Genomic DNA, 25,200 nt, shown 5'->3' on the forward strand with positions numbered 1-25,200 from the left:
ATGAGTATTTTCTATTTTTTAAATTAATTAAATAATAACTATTACACAAATAATGCCTTCAGCAGTATTGTAGCCTACTCTGGTTAATAGTGGATACTAAACATGCTAATAATATTTTGCGTAAATTCAAAATGTCTGAATTAAAACTATACCATAGCAATTCAGAAAAAAACGAGTTAGAGAGATTGTAATTTACATTTGGGCTCGTGATACGGTGTTCCGGAGTCAGGTTCGTCAACTATATCTTTCTTTAAAGCATATTATATTCGTAAAACTTGTTTTTGTTGTCTCAAGTAGAACTTCTCATCTTACCTGTGCGTCGTCTAACGGTCGTTCTCTTTTCGCGCGCTTTCCCACTCTCTCGCTCTCCTCTAGCGCCATCCAGCGGATATGACGCGAAGCGGAGGCGCTGTTCGCGTGCGCGCCTCGTGTGGGCTGCGTCTTCAACTCTTCCCGTCTCGTTTACGAGCTAAGTGACACATTTCGGCGTTCGCGTGTTCGCCTGTTCCCTTCTTTTGCACGTAACCCTCCGCTAATTCGTTCGTGGCCGAGCATCCGTTGCCCGCGGACCGAGGCAGATGGTGACAAACGACTTCACATATATATATATTTTTTTCATCTATTCGATTTTGCGTCTTAGTTCACAACATCATTTTGCTTTGCGTGGCGGTGTTCTGATTTATTTCGGTGTCCGCGCGCGAGTTTGCGCCGCGCGGGGAAAGTTGCGCGCGGAGCTCCAGTGCGCGTGAATCACAATGCGATGAAGACGGAGGATCGCTTAATGATTTCAAACTCATCATATCACACGAACAAGGATCACCTCATCAGACCAAGCACGCCGTCACAAGCCCTGGTGCCGATCAAACGATGCTCGACCGAAAGCTAAATTCACCAACCTGATGATGATGATGATGATGATGATGATGATGGACGCAAAGGTGAAGAACTATTAACGGAGAAGGTAAACTTATTAACTCTTTTTCTGTCAGCATTTCGCAACAATTAAATAATACCAACAATCACCAATAATTACCATGATTTTGGGCGCGCACCTTGTTTTTTAAGAGCAGATCTATTATTTGAAGCGTCTCTTTAGTCTGGTGTTCTTTGGAGCTGGTTAAATACCATGGCATCACCTCAGTGCTTTCAGGACAGGTGGGCGAATGCATTAAAAGACTAACAAAAAGTACTTAATGTTACCATGCTTTTACGTCGGGATGTTATTCTTTGAATTACAGCAGTGCTGTATATAAACACGGTATCACTCAATAAAATGGTGTTAAAATCCGATACCATGTGTCACGTGACACTGCTGCTGCATTTGTAGGAATAGGTGGATATTGCTAAGAAATGACAAGCAAAAGTGCTTATCTAAACAACTACTACCGTGTTACAATATAAAGCCGTTTGAGGTGCCATGGTGTAAAAAAACCGCGGTATCCATTCAATACCGTTCATGGTATTACTGCATGAGACATTACTGTACGGATGCACGTGTCAGGTCATTAGATATTTGGATGCGTATCATGATATTCTGCGCACACTACTGTACAGTACAGCCGTTATTCTCAGGGCTGCTTACTGTTGGATACCGTCGGTTTCAAGGTGGTACTGCCGCCTCAAGCGCCTTCGCAGGTGCTCTACGGTAATGCCGTGATATTCTTGAAGGTACCACATGGATACCGTGGCCAAGGAAAATGGCATCGGCCCGGTCCCGCCACATTAAGGGTAACGCATCGTTCCAGATTCATCGGACGAACTTTCTGTTCCGCTCCACGTTACTCTCGGGGGCGAAGGCATATGGGAAGCTGCGAAAGGTGGTATTTAATGCAGACCGTCAGAAACACGTCAAGCGTAATCGGAGGCCGCAGCCCGTGTTTTGGCGGTGATTCTGGGCGCTCGGGTTTCTCGTTAAGTCGAGGGTTTGGGTGAAGTTTCTCCAAGCGTGCGTTCTGACGTCCTTTTTTTAGCACGTACAGTAAAGGTTTGTTGCCTGGTGGTAGTTAGACAGAAAAACCACAGCGGCTCTGAGCATCTTTGGCTGCGGGGGTGGCAGTGTGAAAAGTGTGGTGGTGAGCCTCCTGGGAGAAACACACACACACACACACACACACACACGCAGTCTGTTCACACTTGCAGTGGCTTTGTTCGCAGCACACTGACTGATGGATGAAACTCTTGTTTTTCCAGTGCTATAATGATCAGTCTATTAGAATGATGTCATTTGTGCTGTCATGTCATAATCACTCATTGTGGACTATATATATATATATATATGTGTGTGTGTGTGTGTGTGTGTGTTTTTGTCACTGATATGCATGCATAACGCCCTCACCATTATTAGTTTCTGAAAGAAGTCAAGCCCATTTGTCTTTCTTTTCCCTTTTTTCATTAACTGCTATTTCCTCCTCACATGACAAATCGGCGAGCGCAGAAAGCGGCGCTGGGGTATGAAGGGAACGCGTTCGATTTAAAGGAGTAGCTCATCCAAAAGTGGAAAACGGCAGACCAATGTTTTTTTTTTCAACCCCTAGGTTATCCGAGTTCGTTTCTCGATAACTGATTTGGAGAAGCGTAGCATTGCGTCGTTCCAGATTTCTAGGTTTTTTTTTTTTCAAGGTTTTTATTTTTGCAGTGAATGGGTGCCGTCAGAAACGAGAGCCCAAACAAGCTGATGAAAACACCACGATAATCCCCTCCACAGCAGTCCAGTGGTTGTTCAATTAATTTGTCCGATCTGTTTATGACAGTTAAATATATAAAAGGCGTAATAATAAAAAAAATTATATAATTTTAATCACTAATACTAATTAAATGCTATTTTGTTAAATATAAGTGAAAAACAACTATTATTATTATTACTGTAAATTAGAAAGTTGTGTTTTTTTACATATACAACATTGTTATTGTTTTGTAATAATTATTTGCTATTTTTCAATGTATTTTTACCAAGATAGCATTGTAAAAGCTCTGAAGTGAATGGGTGCCGTCAGAAACGAGAGCCCAAACAAGCTGATAAAAACCCTCCCCACCAGTCCAGTGGTTACACACAAGTCAAAGTAAAATGTTGCATGTTTGTAAGAAACAAAGATCCGTTATAAAGAAGTTTTTCTGTTCAGATTCAGAGAAGACATTGTTCACTATGGAAACAGTGTTATAGAGTGACGGCTGGAGACGGCGGTTTGAAGACAAAACATCTTAATGGTGGATTTGTTTCTTGCTCTTCATTTCTCAAGACTTGATGGACCGGAGTGCTGTGGGTTATTGCGTTTTTATCAGCTGTTCGGACTCTGATTCTGACGGCACCCATTCGCTGCAGGCCATCCATCGCCGAGACACTGATGCGATGCTACGTTCCTCCAAATCCGACGAAGCTCATCGACGTTTTGGATGACCCCCGGAGCGCGTAAAATGTATTACAAAGAAGTAAACCAGACCATTTAGCGTAGGGAAAGATTTCCAGTGAGCACCGACCGAATTTTCGCCGTTTGTGAGCGTCTGCTGGACGTGAGCCGTGTTTAGACGCGGCAGAACGGTGGCGCGTCTGAATGAGCTCGCAGTCACCCGCTCTCGGCTTTAGGACGGTTTGTGCGTGTGGAGAGCCCTTCAGCGGCTCACATGAGTCACTTTCCATCGCTGTGAGCTCCTCGACTTCACTGCAGCGATGCATTATTTGATTACGTGATTGTTGTGGAGACCGAGAACGAGTTTAAAGCTGTAATAAAGGCCTTTTAGGCTGTATTTTTCACCTGAAATAGCATTAGGAGTAATCAGCGTTCAACATGTGAGGGGTGTAATTTTTAAATTGTATGGAAGCGTAGTTTGTTTTTCCACTGTAAATTAAAAAGTTACTCTTTTTTTTTTTTTTTTACATATAAATACACTATTATTATTATTTGCTATTGTTCATTTAAGTGGTCCAGTCTGTTTATGACAGTTAAATATAAAAAAAATATTTTTTAAAATAATTTTAATCACTAATACTTAATAATTAAATGCTATTTTGTTAAATATAAGTGAAAAACAACTATTATTAGTATTACTGTAAATTAGAAAGTTACTCGCTTTTTTACATATAAAAACATTATTATTATTATTATTATTATTATTTGCTATTGTTCAATTAATTTGTCCAATCTTATGTGGTTTATGACAGTTAAATATAAAAAAGAGATTATTTTGTCAAATATAAGTGAAAAACTACTTTTTAAATCATCATTATTATTGTATATATAACAGATTATATATGCCTCTGTGTCTTGCTTGTTATATATTTAAATGCAACATTATCTGTTACTTGTTATTGTATATTTGTTTATTTTGTCTTAAGCCATTTCACACACATATCATTATGTATTCAATGCTTTTTTTGCTACATTCGACTAACCGTCGCCGATGTTTCGTACGAAGTTGACTGATCCTGACTGAGCTCCCGTGGGTCTCTCTGGCGTTTATCGGCGTGCTGAGGGTTGAGATTTCTTCTATATCTCGCTTTTTCTTGTTTTTCCGGAGAAAGCATTGCCTGGGCCTCCGTCACGCTCGCCGGTGGTTTTTCGTAGGCCTCCGTCTGCGTGTCATGTTTGTTTGCGTGCGTCTGACTGTAAACTCTTCTATCGCTTCCGTCATCCCGTTTAATAAAGGGCAGCTTTATATTCGGGCTCCTCGGTGGGCAGCTGGCATTAGGACCCCTGATTTCACACATCCCACCTCATCTTATCCGTCACTTTAGGCCTGTTTTAGACACAAGCTCGATCCGCCACGGCTGCGGTGTGTCATCATTCATCAGCCGCTCGAATGGAGTACGACAGCATCGCCGTGCTAATAACGACAGTCACATTCAGACACATTTCACTCAAGTGACATGCTAACATTGACTGATTTTAACGCTTAATATTAGCCGGACTGAACGAGATGAGTTAAAGTGAGGTGAGATGAATTACACAGAAGGGATAGTTTGGACCCCTTCGTCTTTAGAGGAGCATTTCTTTTAGAGGAAATGATTTTGAAACAACATGGCGACCGTTTTATTTTTAAAGTTCGTTTAAAGTTGCTGAAATGAATTTATCAAACATTTTGTTATCCACACAACTCATCAAAATCAACTGAATTCAGATTAAATTAATGAATTATTATTTTTACTATTTTTTTTTTTTATTATTGTTTCGTCTTAACTTCAACTTAACAAATGTTCAACTATTCGACTTTCATTTAAACTTGAATAATACCAGACCGACGTGTATGAAATTAATTTAGCTGAAGTCAAAACGAATTGAATTCAAATTATGAGCTGTAATTCTAGCAGTGGCACAAGTCTGTCGCATTTATGTTTCACACGTTCGCGTTGCAAAATTAATCTGAACAAACATTTGACGCGATTTCTCTTTGAGCGTCACATGCTGTGGATAAATAAAAGGTCCCTAAAGTTTCAAAACCAAAGAGATATTCTTGTCTACATCCCGCAGAAATGCCTCGTTTAAACACGCCCCCACTTGTCTGTGTCACAGAGTGGGTTTATTTTCAAACACCGCCGCAAAGAAAGAAGGCGGGGCTATTATTCTCGTGGTTTGTTGCTGCGGGCGCCATGTTGCGGAGGCGCTATGAAACTACTTTATTTCTTCTTCCAAAAGCGTCAACTAGAAATCAGTGGTTAAGTTGCGTTTGCAACACAGAACAGTTCACGAATGTGTTTTCAGTGTAACACGACGCTTAAAAAGACAGTACAAGTCAGTAATTATGTCCTCGCTACATGCAGCAGATGGCCATTTTTAATGGCCTTTATTGTTTTTGTGTCATCGCGCGGGGACGCAGCATCACGTTACATTTCTGTCAAACACTCGAGGTATTCGGCCAATCACAACACACCGAGTAGCTGGCCAATCACAACACACAGAGTAGCTGGCCAATCAGAGCACACCTCGCGGTTTTAGAGCGATGAGCTTTGTATAAATCGACCCGTTTCAAGAAGGCAGTGCTTAGAGGAAACACAACACTTTACAGTGCGAGAAAAATGACTTTTTTTGAACCTCAAAGAACCAAAAACACAAAATAATGTTCTTTTTAGCAACATCATGCGGTCCTTTTACGTCTTCATGAAACTTTACTGAATTGTTTAATATTGTTGGCTATTGCTACAAATGTACCTGTGTTGCTTATGAATGCTTTTATTCTCCGGGGGCCCATATAAGATTAGGCAACATATTACGTATAAGTAAGACATATCATAATTCAGATTAATTAACTACTTCCTTAATATTAGCAGTGGAATGAATATCTAACTACATATGTGTACTTTCTTTTTCTGATGCTTGCAACTACCTTTTCATCTTACAAATACGTATTATTTACATGCATTTATATTTATAGGATTTATAATTTCTATTATAAATGAATATATTACGTGTAATCGTAACAGTTACATATGCATGTGCACGTATTGATATATACACAACGTGTGTGTGTGTGTGTGGGGGTAATATGTCTTTATGGGCACTTTTCTGGTGTCGGATGAGGGTGCGGAGTGATTTAGTGTGACATCTGTGTTCTGTGCTCCACATTTTCTCCTCGAAATCTTCCCCTCCACCATCACAGGATCTCGACTGAAACTTTCTCCGTCTGAGCTGGTTTATTCTGACAGCTGCTGCTGCTCATTTTCCAGCTGAAGGATGCAGCGTTCTCCTCCTCTGCAGGGCTTCCTGTCTCTCTCCTCACTTCCTCCAATCTTTCTCTCTCTCTCTCTTGTTTCTGTCCCTGGAGATGTTTCTCAACAGGCCTTCGCTGCGACTCGTGTTTGGTCTCCCACACGCTTCTGCTTCATGAAACCCTCTCCAAGTCCTCATCCTCTCTTTCCCTCCAACTCTGTGCTTGTTACTGGAAATGCTGAGAGCTGTCCTGCAGAAGTGTCCGTCTGACAGACTGTCCTCGTGTCACCCAAGTTCAGTTCTTCATTCACGCAGAGCAGCTGAAATGACCACCTGCTCGTGGGTTTTTCCTTGGATGCTTCATTTTAAGACTGCGTTAACTTCGTTGGATTCCAAAAACCCGAACTGAGCTGTTCTCAGTACGTTTCATCTCGCCGTTTCTCTCAATTACGGTCAAGCTTCTTTAAAGAGACGGAAAAAAATAATTACTCACCCCCCGGGTCATCCCAGATGCAATCCGAGAGCTTGTCTCTTCATTATTTGGAGAAATTTAGGACTTTCTCCCCAGTGGATGTTCTGCTGTGTCCAAAGATTTAAAAAAAAAATCCATAATAGCTTCCTCCGGTGAAAAAAAGGATCAAGATCCACGCACATATGCGACCCTGGACCACAAAACCAGTCATAAGTGTCCATTTTTGTGAAATCGAGATCTATGCATCATCTGAAATCGAATAAAAAGGATTTGCACGTATGTTTGGTTGGTCATGATGTGGCTAAGATATAATCATTTGAATATGTGAAATCTTTTAATCGCCTTTAAAATTGTCCAAAAGAAGTTCTTAGCAGTGCATATTACTCATCGAAAACTGAGTTATTATATCTTCATGGAACATGACTTTTAATTAATATTCTTATGACTTCTGGCATAAAAGCAAAACTGATCATTTTGACTCTTGGCTATTGCTACCAATATACCCCAGCGACTTTTTTGCTCCAGGGTCACATATTTGTTCACAACAGTGTTGGAGTTGATTTGTGCAGATGTCTCTCCTGATTCAGACGAGAAAAAAACATATAATGTATAGAGCACTCGTGTTTTAGCCTGAAGCAACAGTTTCAAGTGTCTTAAAAGCACAACGTTTCACTTCACAAGACGTTATGTGACGGACTGGAGTGCTGCGGATCGTTTTTGCGGACCCTCATTCTGACGGCACCCATTCACTGCAGTGCATCCACTGCTGAGCGAGTGACGGAATGCTACATTCCTCCAAATCCATCCTGACGAACACATGTGCATCAAAATCTTTGGGCGACCTATTCTTTTAAAGCGGCTGCTGTTTGGTGGCAAATCAATAATCGTTCGTTTTGATGCACGCAACGTTTAACCCCGGCGGCGCCTCGGACGGTGAGCCGTAGAAACGTATATCCGAAAGCCGACGAATCTTAAAGCTGCCTTTTCATGTGCTCATTCAAAACTTACTCGATTCATAATTATAATCTTCCTGAACTCAGACTCAAAAATAGCATCGCGGAGAAAAAAAAAAAAGTGCTTGAAGAGGGGAAAGCGGCTCGCTGCTGAAATCGAACTCGCCTCCCTCTTCTCCCGTTCTTTCTCCGCTTCTCTTCCTGCGTTTCTCCCTGTGTGACGCTTAATTGCATAACTCTGTGTGTAGGCTGCTCGGGGCTTTATGTAAGGAGGCCTACGCTGCAATCGGACATCATCTGTCTCTCCTCAGATGTTATCTGGTTAGGGTTTGCGGTTTGGAGGTTACCGACCCGTCGCTCTGATTCTCTCGCAGTGGGTTAGCGCTTGCGTTTGTGGGTGGTAAAGTCATCCGGGCCGGTGATGTGGTGTTTATGTAATAAACCCTCTCCGTCAACCTCAGATGGGTGTTAGAGGTCTACAACGTACACATGGAATAAACAAAGAGGAACCGAGAGATATAATAGCTGGCATTGTGCTGCTGAACAGAGAGACTGGTATATTCAGATATGGTTCACACGTTTTCTTCACAATTTGCAGTCAAGGCTGGGTTTCGCCAGAGGAGAGTGTGATTTATTGAATTTAATTGTTTCGTTTTTTTTTGGGGTGGGAAGAAAGAGCCGGAAGCTGGATGGAAATGTCAAGGTTTCTGACTCACTCGGTGCGTTTGTGAAAGAAAGCTCTTCTGCTCGCCAAGGCTGCATTCATTCGATCAAAAATACAGTACAAACAGCGAAATATTATTAGAATTTAAAAAACTGGTTACTATTTGAATATAATGTAACATTGAATTTATTTAAAGTTCGCTATTTAATGTAAAATGTCATTTATTTAGGCGATCTACAGTTTTTGTGATTTTTGATTTTTTTTTCTTTTTATAAATAAGAGGTTCAAAAGATTTAATAAGTCCTTAAGGAATAAAAGGAATAAAAAAATAATTTTTATATTAATTCAATATATTTTTTGATTTCATATATATATATATATATATATATATATATATATATATATATATATATATATATATATATTTATTCTTATTTTTTTTTAGATATTTATTTCACAATAGAAAGTACAGAGCTGAATATGTCAGCCCGAGCCCAAATATTAATAAATAAATACTTAACTATAAAAAAAACAAGAATTTGGACAGATTATCATGCAGTGATATTTGCTTTACCGTCAGATTTTTTTCATCTCAGTACAATTTAATTTTAACCGAGCCCTATTAAAGCACAAAACTGGTTTTGAAAGATAAATGGTAATTAATTAATGAATTTTCTCGTGATACTATCAGTCTTCTATTCAAGCCGATGTGATGATTTGATGTGCTAATTAATTCCTGATAAATAGCACCGTTATAAAGAAAACCAACACCCGCCTGATGCCCGCGCACAATTACACGCACTTTCCTGCTTTCGGAGGTATGCATGTAGATCCTATTTAAATCGATCGCTAAACTAAAGCTCAGAGTCTCAGCAGTTGCACACTGTTGCATGGTTACTTTTATGTCATCGCCGGCCTTTCTTCATTGTGAAGCGTGTAAAGCACCGACGGCAGCCGAATCTACCTGATGGTGTTTGAGGAGGGGACGTGGGCTTCAAAAACGAGTTAAAAATATCGCAAAGAGCCCTGATTGCGCCGGAGAGCTCTCTGACACCGCTAGAGAGGGAAAGGGCAAGAGGAGCAGGAATTAAAAAACATCCTCTCTACTTTGCCAACAGTTCCTCTCCGTTTTAAGCGCAGTCTGTCTTGTGCGCGAGCGTGTTTCGGGTGAGTAGGTGTCTGTGGATGAGTGGGACTGCCTGGTAGGACGTGTAGGCATCTGTTGCCATGACAACCATCTGCTGTTATGCATAAGCATCCTCTCGGGCTGCCCACACAGTGTCATTGCAACGAGATATAGAGCGAGCGTTTGAAGCGCTGTCTGCGCGTTTCATGTAGGCCCAGACAGAACCTGCAGAGTTTTTCAGTTTTTCAGCAGTTTCTCTGCAGGTAAAAAGTGTTAAACTGTGCCGAGGGGACTGCCAGGCACATTAGCATTAGCGTTGTAAACAGTGTCGAGTGCGTAATGCGTTACTGAGCAATTAAGTGCCATCATTTAGTCGCTTTTCCCTTGAAAAGGTAATTGGATTGCTCTCAAATTCTCTCTAATTTAACTACAGATACTTTTGATGTAATTGCATTAAAATACGTGACCCTTGAATCTTAAGTAGCATGCGGATATTTGTAGCAATAGCCAACAATACATTGTATGGGTCACATGGTATAGACTTTGAAAAAATTCTATAAAAAACAATGCTTTTGTCCTCTCATTGAAAATGTATGCAGTTTTACACAATTTATTTAAGATAATTAAAATGCCTTTTCATGCCTATCCTTGTATCTGAGGCTGATTTATCATGTGAAATAAAAATGTGAATACTTTAGAGAGCCAATATATTTAATATGTTGACCCCTTGTCCCCTGTGTTGTAGATGGACGCGAGGAGTTTGAGTGTTTTGGATCGTCTTCTCCTCACACACTCCATATGGTTGCAGCTGTCAATCAACCCTGACTCCGCCCACCAGATCCTGCAGCGAGAAATAGTTGGGGTGAGGGAAGCCCAACGGCCTCTCACAATCAAAGCATCGCGTTAAAGTCGTAATTACAGTAATCATGCAGCGATGCACCTCAGCCTAACCTTTGACTCCATAACGATGTCTAGTATGCAGAGCGTAACAACTAATCAACTAATTACACTTCAGATGAACGCGATGAACTACAGACGTCCTGCTGCATTGCCTTCATATATGTAGTCATTTTATTTATGGGTTATTTTCTTGACTTCTCAGTATGTTTGTTTTAATCCATCATATACAGTATCAAGTGTATTGTTTTATACAGTACAATAATTTAACATATGTACAGCACCGTTTAATGAGAGCTACTGTATCTAATCCTCTTTATCCACAGACGTTTCTGGTGTGTAAGTGTAGTGCCTCCCATAGGAAGGTTTTGTGTGTGCGGCTTCAGGAGGGAGGAGTGTCTCAGTATCCCATCCGTGAGGAAGACTCCAGTGAGTTTAACATGTCACAGCTTTTAATCTAAGCTAATGGTATTTTTTATCCCCTAAACCTAACAAACCAGCCTTTGCTCCCCCATACTGTTTATTTGCATTTGCAATTAAAATCCTAAACAACTGGTATTTTAGCTTGCAGTATAAGAGATTAATTGTCTGTGCATGTCTACCTGACATGCATTTTATGTACCACTCCCCAATAAGAGAAGCTTGCACAATTTCATTATCCAAAAAAAAGGGTTTATGCCTGATAGCAATTTTCTGTTTTAAATTATTGCATCTTCTTTTACATCGTTTAGCATTTTCCCTTGAAAGTTCTGCCCTGAGCTTCCCTGATCTCTGCAGACTAGTGGCATTTTACACCGTCAGCAGGTAACAAACATCAAACATTATAGGAAAATGATTCATGTAAATTAAACAAGTGCTCTATCTATAATTGTAATTTCTGCTCTTTGTGTGTGTGTTCAACAGAGATGTATTGCCTTTCCCACTTGAGCTCCCAGATGCAATTATACAGGCCACAACACACACCCAGCTTGAAAGCATTTCGCATTTGGGTTTAGGTAAGAATGCATGTTTATCGCGACCGTTTCCACCCCTCTTTCTGACCTTTAAATCTAAACTAGCCATTTTAGCTGATGTACCTTTAACACTTATATGTAAACACCTACTTAGCACCCTTAACAGCCTCTTGCAACCAGCTGCAGCGCTTTTCTGTGCTTATGCCCACCTGCGGGTGTGCAGTACTTTCCTTTATTGTTTTTAATTTTCCCATCTGTCGTTCAAAAACAGGCCTCTTTGCAATGTTAGTGTTTCCTTTTGACAGCATAACAGTATCTGTTGAAGTGTACTACTAAAAAAGTGCTGAAATGTACTGCTCAAACTCAGGAATAATTGATTGGCGCTGGGAGCAAGAGTGACTCAACAACATTTGGCAAACTTTCCCAACACCTTACCCTTATATTTAGTTACCAGCTAACAAATACAACATGGCTAAGCCATTATAGATAGCACGCCAAATATCATCCTTTGTACCATACCAAAACAGACAAGGTCATGTTTCTGTAAACAGATATTGCAAAACAATTTCATGCTATGTTTTCATGGTACATGGAAAGCTTTAGTTTCCATAGATACACTCATTGCAATCTTCCCGTGGGTTTTTCAGAGTTTTGGAGCTCTCAGACGTCTCCCGGCCTTCCTAACGGCCCCCCTCCGCCCTCAGCGCCCCACCGGACATTCAGATTGATCAGCCCATGTTTCGTCAACCCCCTGTTCCTTCAGCCTCCCCAACCCAGCAGAACCGCCTCACACAAACGCCACCGCTTTAAACGCAGCCTCAGGGTCCGTGTGTCCAATGAAACCTCTCTCAGCTTGTCGGGTGGAGAATCGGACCTAACCCTAGGGGAGACACAAGGACAGAATTCCAACCAGGGCGGCCCGAGACGAACGGGAGGGTTAAATGTGCTTAGGAGGACCCCGGCACTTACGCCCACTTCAGAAGAGGAAGATGAACAGATGTTGGGACAGATACCACCTGTACGTTTGTGTACCTTGGCTGACTGAAATTTTGCAGAGCGAGTCATGTTTCCCTTTTAACATACTTGTTGGTTTTGGGACAACATTAAGTATTTTTGTAACTCAAGGCTGGGATTCGAAAACTGTGGTCCAACCCTTAAGTCTTTGAGGTCAATCTTCTAGCTTTGCATCAATACATCTGCCAGGAAGTTTCTAGTGCTTCTCTAACATGTCCTGGAGGCCCCTAGCTACTGAATACTTGTATGTCTCCCTCATTTAACACACCCAATTCAAAGCATCGGCTCATTGGTAGAGTCTGCAAGACTTGGGTGGGATCTTTGAAGGAGAAATACAAAATGTGATTGGGGGTGCCCAGGACAGGTTTGAGAAGCACTGCTCTTGAAGACTTTGATTAGCTGGATCAGTTGTGTCTAAACAGGGCTAGAGCTAAACTCTTTAGAATCTTTAATCCTACCATTCACAGATTAGACACACCTGGATTAGGGTTTTAAACAGCATAAGCAACCTATTATTTCTCTGTGTTTTTAGGTCTAGTTAATGGTTAAAGTGGGGCTAGGCTTGGGGTTAAGTCTATGTTTAGTAGGATCAGAGTATTTCTGGAACAGTGCTCTTGTTGGTGCTGGAAGTCCCATGCAAATAAGGTTTCAGGTATAGAGAGGAGGTAAGTCCAGAAGATATCCAATCCTGCTATTGGAGGTCCACCTTTCAACAGTATTAGTTGTCATCATAATTACACACACTTGAATGGGCTAATCAAGGTCTTCAGAAACTTTCAGTCTATTTGAGCTAAATTCTGCAGGAAAGTGGCCCTTTTGCAGTAGGACTGGACTATTAGGCTTTGGGTGGGATATGGCAGGCATAGTCAACCCAGTTCCTGACACATTTCTACAGATTTCAGTTCCAACCCTCCTCAAAAACACTTGTTGTGGTTCTGTACACCTTTTTAAGGGTGTGTTTGATCAGGGTTGGCTCTAAACTCTGTAGTGTGGTAGCACCTCCAGAAGTAGGTTTTGCTACCCCTGGGAAATTCTGATCAACCCTCAGTTCACTTTCATATTAGGGATAGTTAATAGTTATGTATATGGAAAGGCTTTAAAGTGCCTTTAACATTGTTTTGGGAACAACAAAATGCAATACATCCTACTTGGTTAAATCTGTGGTTTTCAGTCATGTTCCCGCGGACCCACACATGTGACACACCCATTTAGTTTGTGGAGCTTGATTCGTACACGATGATGATTTTTAATAGGTGTGTTAAATAAGAGTGATGGGTCCCTAGGAACAGGATTGAAAACCACTGGATTAAATCACAGTCCCCGTGCAACTGTGCAGTAGTTAGCGCGGGTGGAAAGAGGTTTGCACAAATATAACCATTACTGGTTAACTTCCTCCTACAAACAATATAATGATATTCCACATACTGTGCCTACACTGCACTTGTGGTTCTGGAAGGTCATGATCGTGATGTGAGTTTCTGTTTCCCTAGTGCTAAGTTCTAAAAATAACATTTTTTTTGTTTGTTTTTTACCTTACCCCCTCCACATTGTGTGGTTCTCTAGAGCAATTCTCTATCCCAGCAAGGCAACACTGAACTCAACAAAGACACTGAAGATGGTGAGGTATGTCTGGCTTTGGAAAGGACTCGAGCTCCTTCCCTTGCTGAATTGGACAGCAATAGTTCCTTCAGCAGTCTTGAGGAGGAGGAGGCCCAAGCGGACCTCGCCCACCAATGGCCACCAGCCGCACGTGGTACCCGTTTTCCCTCAGCAAACCCCACATCGACTTTGCGCCGGATGACCGCCGCCTTTGTTTGCGTGTTCGCTCCTGAGCGCCGAGTTGCCAGATTGGTGGATGAACTCTCGCGTGACAAGCGCTCCACATTTGGGTCACTGGTGCAGGATTTTTTAGAGAAGCAGAGGCAGGAGATGGAGGCCTCAAAGCATAGTTCTGCTGTGGAGCTGCTTCAGGGGATGAGAAGATTTCTGTCCCAAGCCAAAAGTCTCCTTCTGGAAGCGGGAGAAATAGAACCTCCAATTGAGACACTGGTGCCTGAAAACGAGAAAGGTAAGGAGGCATCACAAGGTTTGATCAGTGACCCAATGTTGATGTTACGTCCTGTAGCTACGCCAGTAGAGCAAATGCTAACAATGCCAAGATTTTATGCTAAATGTATATCTTGTGTAACTGAGGTCAGCTGGTAAGAGATGTGCAAGTAAACTCACTCCCCTCATTTCAAGAAATGTCAAACTCATGGGTATCAAACTCAGAGTTTAGATATAACAGTAATTAAACACACCTGATCCAGCTAACCAAGTCCTTCAGGCTTATTTAAAAGCTATATGGTATATTTGTTGGAGCAGGATTGGAATTAAACTCTGCAGGGCTGTGGCCCTCCAGGAACTGATATTGACACAACAACTGTTCTAAACGCTGTGGACATTAAAGTCAGGGGCTAGAACCGGAGAGGCTATGTTGGTGCTATGACCCGAATGGGAGTGAGGTTTTGGGGGGTTAGGGTTAGGGTTGTGTAGGGAGTGTAAAGACCAAAACCAACAGTAACAACTGTAATAAACTAGGCCAGGGGCTCTCAACTCTGGTCCTTTTTTGCGGAGTTTACCTCCAACCTATATCAAACTCTTCTACTAAACATTCTAGGCGTCTTGAAGACCTTGATTAGATTGTTTAGGTGTGTTTGATTAGGGTTGGAGCTGCACTGAAAGTGGAACTTGAGTTGAGAACCGCACTAGGCCATACCGCTTCAATTTTAACCAGTAATATAGAATGAAATATTAATGAACTATTTACTTTTAATGAAAGAATATGTGAGTCAGTTGGCAGGACATTGCTAGAAAGTCGCTTGGATGTTCGAAGCGGTTTGTAGATGGTCAACCCTATATGATAGCATTGTCTTTTTTATGTGTTATTGATGTCTTTAAATTAGCATTTGTTCATTTTTATGTCTGTCAAGTGTAAACCTAAAGGAATAGTTCACCCAAAAAAGAAAATTCTGTCAAAGGAATTCATGCAGGTTTGGAACTACAGTACCTGAGGGTAAAATGAGAGTAAATGATGACGGCTCCTTTAAGCTCTTTTTGTTCATGAAAATAAACAATCAACCAGAAGCATGATGCAGCATTTGAGTTTTGTTCACAGCACATGTTTAATACACATACACAATAAACATGAGCAATATTAATTGTAGTGCTTGACATGGCAAACACCACTAAGGCCTTTATGATTAAACGATGTGAATTGTGTCATGGAAACTAATCAGTAGGTTTTAAGAACTATAAAACCACTGGAGTGGATAAAAGCTGTGATTGGTTTCCTAGAATCCTTTGAAATAATGAATTTCTGGAAAATAGCATTATTGTTTGAATTGCAGTGTTACATGCAGCTTTTATTATCACAGCTGTAACATAGTTTTGGTGATGACTCCCGTTCTATGATGCACTTGTAAAATTGTATATATTTCCAAAAATGTTCCTTGCAGTTTCTATAGGAAAATGATGTTACGGTTAAGGCAGCATGCTAACTTCTGGCAGCACAGCAGAGCTTAAAACACAAGTTTAAGTTACTGTAGCTCTATTTTTAAACTGCAGAACAATTACGTCAGTCAAATAAGAACATCCAATCCTTTATAAGCCTGCATAGCTGGGTTTATGAGCTGATTATGAGATATCTTCCCCCAAATCAAAGCAAGAAATCTAAAAGCCGGCCACATCCCCGGAGATGGATGCTGTTTCAGATGTTGGTGGAGGCATTCGCATTTTCCACTTTGCATTTATCATTAGCACATAGCACATTCCCACGCATACTTCAGGAAGTGTGTGGAGAGAGAGAGAAGATATAGAAGGAGGGAAGGGGAGGAGATTTTGCTCAGTGCACAGATTTTCTTGTTTGCTATAATGTGTCTGGCTCTTTCTTCTGCTGTACAAACATTAATTTGCTATTGAACAGAGCTTATTTATTTTCGTCAAGCTGCTCAGTGGCTGTGTGCCTTTGTGTTCACTACCAATGACAAAACCGTGTTTAAATAGAGCTACAGGAAAAACATGCACGTTCCAAGTAGCTTTAGGCAAACATGAGTAGGCCAGTATGCAATCTGTGCCATATCTTCTCATTTTCTGCAAAATCTATGTAAACCGTAAGCATTCATTTTGGTGGATCAAAGCATTATTAAATTAGAAATGCATATATGAATAAATATACTAGGTTCAATTCAATATATACTCTATCGGCAGCATTGATGGAAAAATGTGCATGCACAGAAATGCATTTACAATGTTAGTCTACAGGCCACTGCCTTGCACCACAGTAAACATTGAAACACCGACTATTTCTAAAGTATAGCAACACTATTTTGTGTGAAATTTGAAATCGCTAACCTTAAAAAAAGTTATATACAGTATTTCAATCCCTGACAAGGCCATACAAAGCCAGCAAGCACCGTAAATGGCGCACAAGGACACCAGAAAGAGACTGTTATCATTCAGAAATATATCCACCCACAGTATTTCACAGGGACAATTTAGAAACTTTACAGCTTTAAATAATACCATGTGCTTTAGCAGCAATACAAGATGCATATTTACTGTCATGTGACCCACAGATCTTGCTCTGGAAAAGGCTCTGTTTGGCTGTGTGTTGAAGCCGCTGAAGGTTCAGCTGCAGCAGACGCTCATTTCCCTCCACACTAAAGACGGTTCCTTACAGAAGATCACAGATAGCTTGCTGGCCTACCAGGAGGGGGCGCTGGAGCGCCTGGCTGTACGAGTCGGCGTCCTGGACGTTCGCGCCATGGACAGAGCAAAGGCAAAACTCACGCTGATGCAGCGCAGCCATTCACCCATTGACAAGGTGCTGCTTCTGCTGCAGGTGTGCAAGAGCGTTTACAAAGCCATGGGAGCACAACCTGGTGAGCAAAGATTTAGATACTAATTTGTCATCTTTCGAGCGACTTTCTCTGTTAATATAAAGGGTTAGTTCACCCCGGAATTAAAATTCTGTCCTTAATTGCTCACCCTAATTTGACCAATGTCAAAAGATCACTGAAACTCTGACGTCTTGGTCCATGACCCCTATTAAGACTTACTTCTACTTTTCAGATCAGGACGTGGGGTCTGAAGACTTCCTACCAGCGCTGTCCTATGTGCTAGTTCAATGTAATATCCCGCAACTGCTGCTGGAGACGGAGTACATGATGGAGCTGCTTGAGCCGTCATGGCTGACAGGAGAAGGTAAAGGAGAACTCGTCTCAAAAACGAGCAGATACAAAATCCACACTCGTTAGATTCACTTCTGATCAATCCAATCAGCAGACAGCACTTTTATGCTACCGCTTAAGGATAATTTGTTAGATACTGCATGCATCCTTCACAGCATCCCAGACCGGAAGAAACGGTATCAAAGGTATACTCAAAGGCAATTATAAATATGCACTTTTACATTAATTACAGGGAGATGCCACTCAAAATGGTTTCATTTAACAATTAACCAGCTCTGAAAGATCGTGAAACTCGTGAGTTTTACAATAAAACGCAAAACTTTCCAGACAGACCTACCATGAGCTGCAAGTGGGTGTGATTTCCACATCATTTATCATTTATCTTCATCAACTTCAATAGCCATATTCCCAGTGAAGAACTACACTACCTGAAGACAGCAACGGCAATCAAAAGTTGCTGTTACCATGGAAACCCAGCAGCGACTGCACACTTCCATGAAGTCTTATGAATTATGTAATGCAGTAGATCTACCTACACTTTAAAACTAGTTATGTACTTTCTTTTTGAATTTAGATTTTCTTTAAAAGTTTTAACTGTTGATGAAACGGAGGAGTTTTTATGGCCTTTTTTTGTTTGTAGGCGGATACTATTTGACGAGTGTGTATGCCAGCCTGTGTTTGATCCAGAGCAAGCCTGGGGCCACGCCCACCTGCAGTCTGACCAATGAGGCCCAAGAGTACTTGAGGGAGTGGAGCAGGAGGCGGGGCCAAGAAGCCAAGACCCAGAAAGACAGTCAGCTGAAACAGGTTGAAACCTTAGGCTGCATATGAATAGATCCTGTCATATATCATTTTTCAAAAATAATTTATTGTTCTGGATTTTGTGTTGTGCATTCAGTTAACAGAAAAATAACTTAAATCGACAGTAGATACAAAACATTTGACTTGTAATATCATGTTAAAATATGTGAAAACATTTATGTATAGAACCGACTGTTTACCAGGAAATAATGCAACCCAGGTCTTGATTTTTATCAGAGGTTTGATTGGATTTTGAAGTGGTGAAACATGTTACGTAACTGAATCAACCCCACACAGGCTTGATTACATCAGCCAAAATGTTTAGAATATATTTTGATGATTATGAAAACATGTTTTTTTTCCCCCCTTTTAAATATGTAAAAGTGCAACAGCTGATGAAAATATCACAATAATCCACACCACTCCAGTCCATCAGTTAACATCTTGTGAAGCAAAAAGCTGCATATTTGTAAGAAACAAATCCATCATTAAGATGTTTTTAACTTTATTCCGTTTATTCCAAATACTTTTTTAAGTCCAAAATATTACTTTCTCCAGTTAAAAGGGACATATCATCTGAATCAGGAGAGAACATTGTATAGAGCATCAGTTAGAATCAAAAACAATTTATATTTATGTATTTAACTAATATGTTGATGGATTTTGATGCAATTTTGATCAATCTTTTTTCACTGGAGGAAGCATTATTATGGATTATGGACACGTATTTGAATCGAAAGCAACGTTTTAAAACGTTATGATTCGTTTCTCACAAACATCTTCGCTTCTCAAGAGGTTCACCGGTGGACTGGAGTGGTCGTGGATTACTGTCATGTTTTTATCAGCCGTTCAGGCTCTCATTCTGACGGCACCCATTCACTGGAAAGCATCAATCGCTAAGCAAGTTAAGTGTAATGCTACGTTCCTCATCATTTTTTAATTTTGTGTGAACTAAGTCCCCTATAATGGGTTATGATAGCTTAATATTTAGGTTTTGGGGGTCTCAAAAAACACTTATTTTTACCCTATTGGTTCAACAACTCCTAAACGATTTGTCAAGTCAAGATACCTTTATATAGCACTTTTAACAAGACAGATTGTATCAAAATTCAAATTCAAATTTTATTTATCACATGCACGTACATGGTACGACATGCAGTGAAATGTTTTTTTACAACCGTCCAGCGTCAGAATAGAAAACCAAAATATATATATATATATAAATATAAAACCGCGCAGACTATCGTGACGGCAGCCGACCTCAACGGCGCCATCTTGGATTGTGGAGAATAGAGTGTCCGTAATATATAATGACAAGACTAAACACTCAATTTTCCGTTAAAGGCATTTCTTTACTGAATTCAGAGACGTACTTGTCTAGCCCAGTTTAGTTTGCATAGTATCTGTCCAACCAAATCGACAGAAATTGAGTGTTTAACGATTCATTTTTCCAATCCCAGTTTGGTCAGTTCTATTTAAAGCAGTGTTTGTGTGCATTTTGGCTCAGAACCGACTCAAAAAGACCTACAAGTGGGGCGGCAACACGCTGACGTTTTCGAACTCGTTTGGAAAACAAATGATTCGTTTCAGTGATTCGGAGTCGACCACTTTTTACGCGGTGCACTTTTTAAAAACGTTAAAAATGTTTTCACTCCCCAACCGGGAGGGCGCTTTGAACCAGCTGTGCGTTCGTGTCGTTGCAGAGGTTCGTGCGAGTGTTGTTCCAGGACGACTGTCGCAGTGCTGCGCGAACCCTGCTCTGGAAGGCGGGCGAGAACGTCGACTCTTTAGCCCAGAGCTGCGCCGGTGCCTTCGGCGTGACGGAGCCGCAGCACTACTGTCTGTTCTGGAGGAGCGAAGGGGAAATGCGTCCCCTGCCGGCCCACGTTCAGCCCCACCAGCTGGCCGGGCACGAGGGAGCGTCGCTGTCCTACCTCCGCTCCGACCACGACTTCAGCAAGATGCGCAGACTGACCAGAGGGGGCGCCGTAGACCTGGGCGAGTCGGTGTGCGAGGAGTGACGCAGGTGCACAAAAAGACTCACTTTAGCTGTCACGCTCGTGGCAGGACGGTCGTGGATGTCGCACAGTATTTCGAATGCCGTGTACGTGTTCAGTTCTATGGATGATGGTGATTGTTTTCGTGTGTTCGCGTGTCGTCAGAAAGCACAATAGCATTTCCAACGAATCGAAGCGAGATACTTGGTAATAATGCAAAAAGCAATATCTGCCGAGCGCCGCCCCCCGGCGCTCTGAGATTCGGCGGTCGCTTTATCGATTGGCTTGCAGAGGTGTGCATTGCAGAGTAATACCAAAGTGTTGACTATAAAAGAGAAAAAAAACGAAAAAAAAATCGAGTTATGTTTAAACAGTACATCGTATTCGTGCACATGCACTCTGTGTCTGCACTGGACGCTTGTAGCATGCTGCATTGAATCGCCGGAGCTGTTTGCACTGGACGAGTCCGACGCCAGGCTCCTTCAGCTCACGCTTTCAAAACGTACGGATAACACGAATTGATAGGCATTTATTTAGTTTAATATACATCGACGTGCATCATTTATTTTGGTTTCACGTTTATTTTGTTTCATTTATATAGTCATTTTTATTTCTTTTAATGGGATTTCACCCCCAAAAATCCCAGGTAATTCAGATTTAAATTTTTGCCGCCGATTTGTGTTTTAAAACCCGCACCGGTTTCACCGATTCATTTATTTTTAGATAAACATGTTTCATTAAATTAGACAAATATAATACATTTCATATATGTGACATGTATATATAAAAGTTGTACCAATTATTTTTCGTTAAAATATCTAGTTGTATATTTTACCAAAACGTAGAGGTATTTTACCATTTTATCTCTTCTGCTCACAGAGGCTGCGTTTATTTGATCAAAGTTGCAGTAATATTGGCGAAATGGTATTCTAATTTAAATGAGCCGTTTTCTATGTGAATGCACATTAAAGTGTAATTTATTCGTTTGATCGAAGCTGCATTTTCAGCACCGTCGCTCCCGTCCTCAGCGTCACACCGTCCTTCGAAAATCACACTGATGTGCCGCTTGAGACGCACTTCTGGTTGTCGTCGAGGTTAGTATTTTTGTGTGTTGAACTTTTTGACAAACAGCGAGTCGTAAAGAACAGCGTCAATCTGCAACAGGAGCATCTTTATTGTGAAAATTAAAGCGTTGTATGTACAGTAACTATATAGTTAGAACTCGTAACGCTGACCTGTATTGTGTGTGCGCATATATATATATATATATATATATATATATATATATATATATATATATATATGTGTGTGTATATATATAAGGTTATGAGCTGGCGTGCATCTTGAGCTCCTCCAGTGCAGACAGCTTCAGCTTCAGTGTGAATACAGTGTGATTCTGGAGTATATACACACTACATTCAGTTTTACTTGAGGACCACCGGCCTGATATCTGTGTTTACTCTCTCTTTTTTTTTTTTTCCCCTTCGCATCCTTCCGAAGGCGGACTCGTTTGATTGTGCGAAGGATGTCGTGATGATTTGTGAACACTCCTGTATATAGACTCTAGTGCTGTACGCCGCGTGCGGCTCCGGTTTGGGCTCGCGGCGGGCAGGTGAACGCAGACCCTGTCAGGAGGAAGGAGAGGGAGGTGATTTCATAGGCAGGTTTTGGTTTTAAACCGGGGTCATATGCCTGAAACGCTGCCGTTTGTGTCCGGACAAATGCTGGATTTTTACAAAAGATTGCATTGGGTTTTGTTTTGTTTTTCACCATAATTAAAACCCCGTTTAATTGACTAATTATTAGCCCTGAAATAAAGCATGCTCACTGCCTTACACAGCATTTTTGCACTAATGTTCAGCTCCAAATAAAATACTGTGTGTGTGTGTGTGTGTGTGTGTGTGTGTGTATGAAGAGTTCATTTGCAGAAACAATTTTTTTTTTTTAAATGTTCAAATGTTTAGTTTTTTTTATCCTGCATTCGAATTAATACCATTCAAACAGCTGCTGGGTCGTTTTGATTAAATAATAATAACTTCAAAATATTAGCTAACACAATAAAAACTAGATTCATCAAAATTAGTTTTAATTTGAAAATTAACTTTATATATATATATATATATATATATATATATATATATATATATATATATATATATATAATAATATAGGATCATCTCATAATCTCAAAAAGGCTTTTTATTATTCAAAATTCATACTATGTATATATTTATTATACTATCATGTTTTATTGTGTTAGTCAGCTAGTATTTTTGATTAATTTTGCACCTCATTAAAATATCCCAACTGCAGTTCGACTGATTAACTGGAACGCATGATGAAAAAAATATATATACGATTTTTATCCGAGTTATGTTTTTGCAAATCAGCCTTTCTTGATGCATATTAGTGCTGTCAAACGATGAATCACACGCATGTACAAGCGCGTACGTGTGTGTACACCGATTATATTCATTTTGTATATATAAATAGAAACACATGCATGTACATGTTTAAGAAAAAAATGTTACGTTTATACATTAAAAGTATTTATATAAAATATAAGGTGCATATAAAATGTATAAACGTAAATATGTTCAAAACGCGTACTGGATCTGTGGGTATTTATATATACATAATAAATATACTCGAGCATATACATATATAATCTGTCTTTGTTTTGCTAATATTCGGGCTTGAACATCAGTGTTAAAATGTCTGATATTTAATTCTAACACTATGTAACCCATTAAAACACGATGGGAGTCATATGCAAATACTTCTAATTTTACTCCAGAGTGATTTTCTTTCACACTAAACACTTGATGCACGCACACACACACACACACACACACACAGACACACACACACACACACACACACACACACACACACACACACACACACACACACACACACAGACACACACACACACACACACACACACACACAGACAGACACACACACACACACACAGACACACACACACACACAGACACACACACAGACACACACACAGACACACACACACACACACACACACACACACACAGACAGGCACACACACAGACACACACACAGACACACACACAGACACACACACAGGCACACACACAGACACACACACACACACACACACAGACACACACAGACAGGCACACACACAGACACACACACAGACACACACAGACACACACACACAGACACACACACACAGACAGGCACACACACAGACACACACAGATAGGCACACACACAGACACACACACACACACACACACACACACACACAGACACACACACAGACACACACAGACAGGCACACACACACAGACACACACACAGACACACACAAACACAGACACACACACACACACACACACAGACAGGCACACACACAGACACACACAGACAGGCACACACACAGACACACACACACACAGACACACACAGACACACACAGACACACACACACACAGACAGACAGACACACACACACACACACACACACACACACACACACACACAGACAGACACACACACAGACACACACACACACACACAGACACACACACAGACACACTCACACACACACAGACATACACACACACACTGACACACACACAGACACACTCACACACACAGACACACACACAGACACAACACACACACACACAGACACACACACACACACACACACACACAGACACACTCACACACACAGACACACACACAGACACAACACACACACACACAGACACACTCACACACACAACACACACACACACAGATGGAGGTGTTTCCTGTGATTGTCTCTCAGACTGTCTGCTGAAGCTCTCTGACTCTGAATGTCGCTCTAATGCTTTCTTTCTACAGTGAACTGTAATGTGATGCTGTTCTATGATTCATGGGGCTCTGATTTTGACTTCAGTTGGGGTTTGATGCTTTTTATCGCTGGATCAGTTAAACTCGTGGCCGATGCATGCCTTCGTTTGTGATGCGGTTCATTGTGATGCATGAATGAACGATATGCTTCATATGACTTCATCACGCTCAGATTAATTTCTCTGAATGTTTACTGTCTAGGGAACGGTGCTGTACGCTTGTTCGCTGACATACAGTATTAAACATGCAGTATTATGAACACAAACGCCTGACGTCTCTCTGCTCTCGGGGTGATCATTTGATCGTTTCATGCACTCATCATGAGTTAGTGTGCAGTCTTTCTAGTCCACTAGATGGCAGCAGCAAAGTAGCTTTGCAGCTCTTTCTCTGATTTGAATCATATTTGGTGGGTTGGTTGAAAAAAAGTAACAATAAGATGTATTCAACAAGTGACGTTTATTGGTTTTAATATGTAAAAATGTTTAGTACAGGTCAAACTCTTCTCTTTATGGCTTTGAGCTCAGAGTTTGCTTGGATAAAAGTCTCTAGTTAGTTAAATTTGACAAAAC

At 40.9% G+C, this 25,200-nt stretch overlaps 1 protein-coding gene across 3 annotated transcripts; it reads left to right on the plus strand.

Annotated features, from left to right (window-relative positions):
- The first annotated feature begins 414 nt into the window (after nt 1–414).
- On the plus strand, nt 415–22,830 carry rin1b (Ras and Rab interactor 1b). Of its 3 annotated transcripts, XM_043243134.1 has the most exons (12): nt 415–961; nt 10,599–10,715; nt 11,077–11,179; nt 11,482–11,554; nt 11,654–11,745; nt 12,351–12,721; nt 14,281–14,785; nt 17,334–17,639; nt 17,830–17,961; nt 18,589–18,755; nt 20,453–20,775; nt 22,247–22,828. In XM_043243134.1, the coding sequence occupies exons 2-11, from the start codon at nt 10,599–10,601 to the stop codon at nt 20,768–20,770; spliced, it is 2,184 nt and encodes a 727-aa protein (XP_043099069.1). In that variant the 5' UTR covers nt 415–961; the 3' UTR covers nt 20,771–20,775; nt 22,247–22,828. The 3 variants fall into 3 exon arrangements, with proteins under 3 accessions (XP_043099069.1, XP_043099071.1, XP_043099070.1); XM_043243136.1 differs by having other exon boundaries at nt 929–961; nt 20,453–22,830; XM_043243135.1 differs by lacking the exons at nt 415–961; nt 10,599–10,715 and adding an exon at nt 10,738–10,954 and having other exon boundaries at nt 20,453–22,830.
- The last annotated feature ends 2,370 nt before the right edge of the window (nt 22,831–25,200 follow it).

This window comes from Puntigrus tetrazona, chromosome 7 (assembly GCF_018831695.1).
Source record: "Puntigrus tetrazona isolate hp1 chromosome 7, ASM1883169v1, whole genome shotgun sequence".
Lineage (NCBI taxonomy): Eukaryota > Metazoa > Chordata > Actinopteri > Cypriniformes > Cyprinidae > Puntigrus > Puntigrus tetrazona.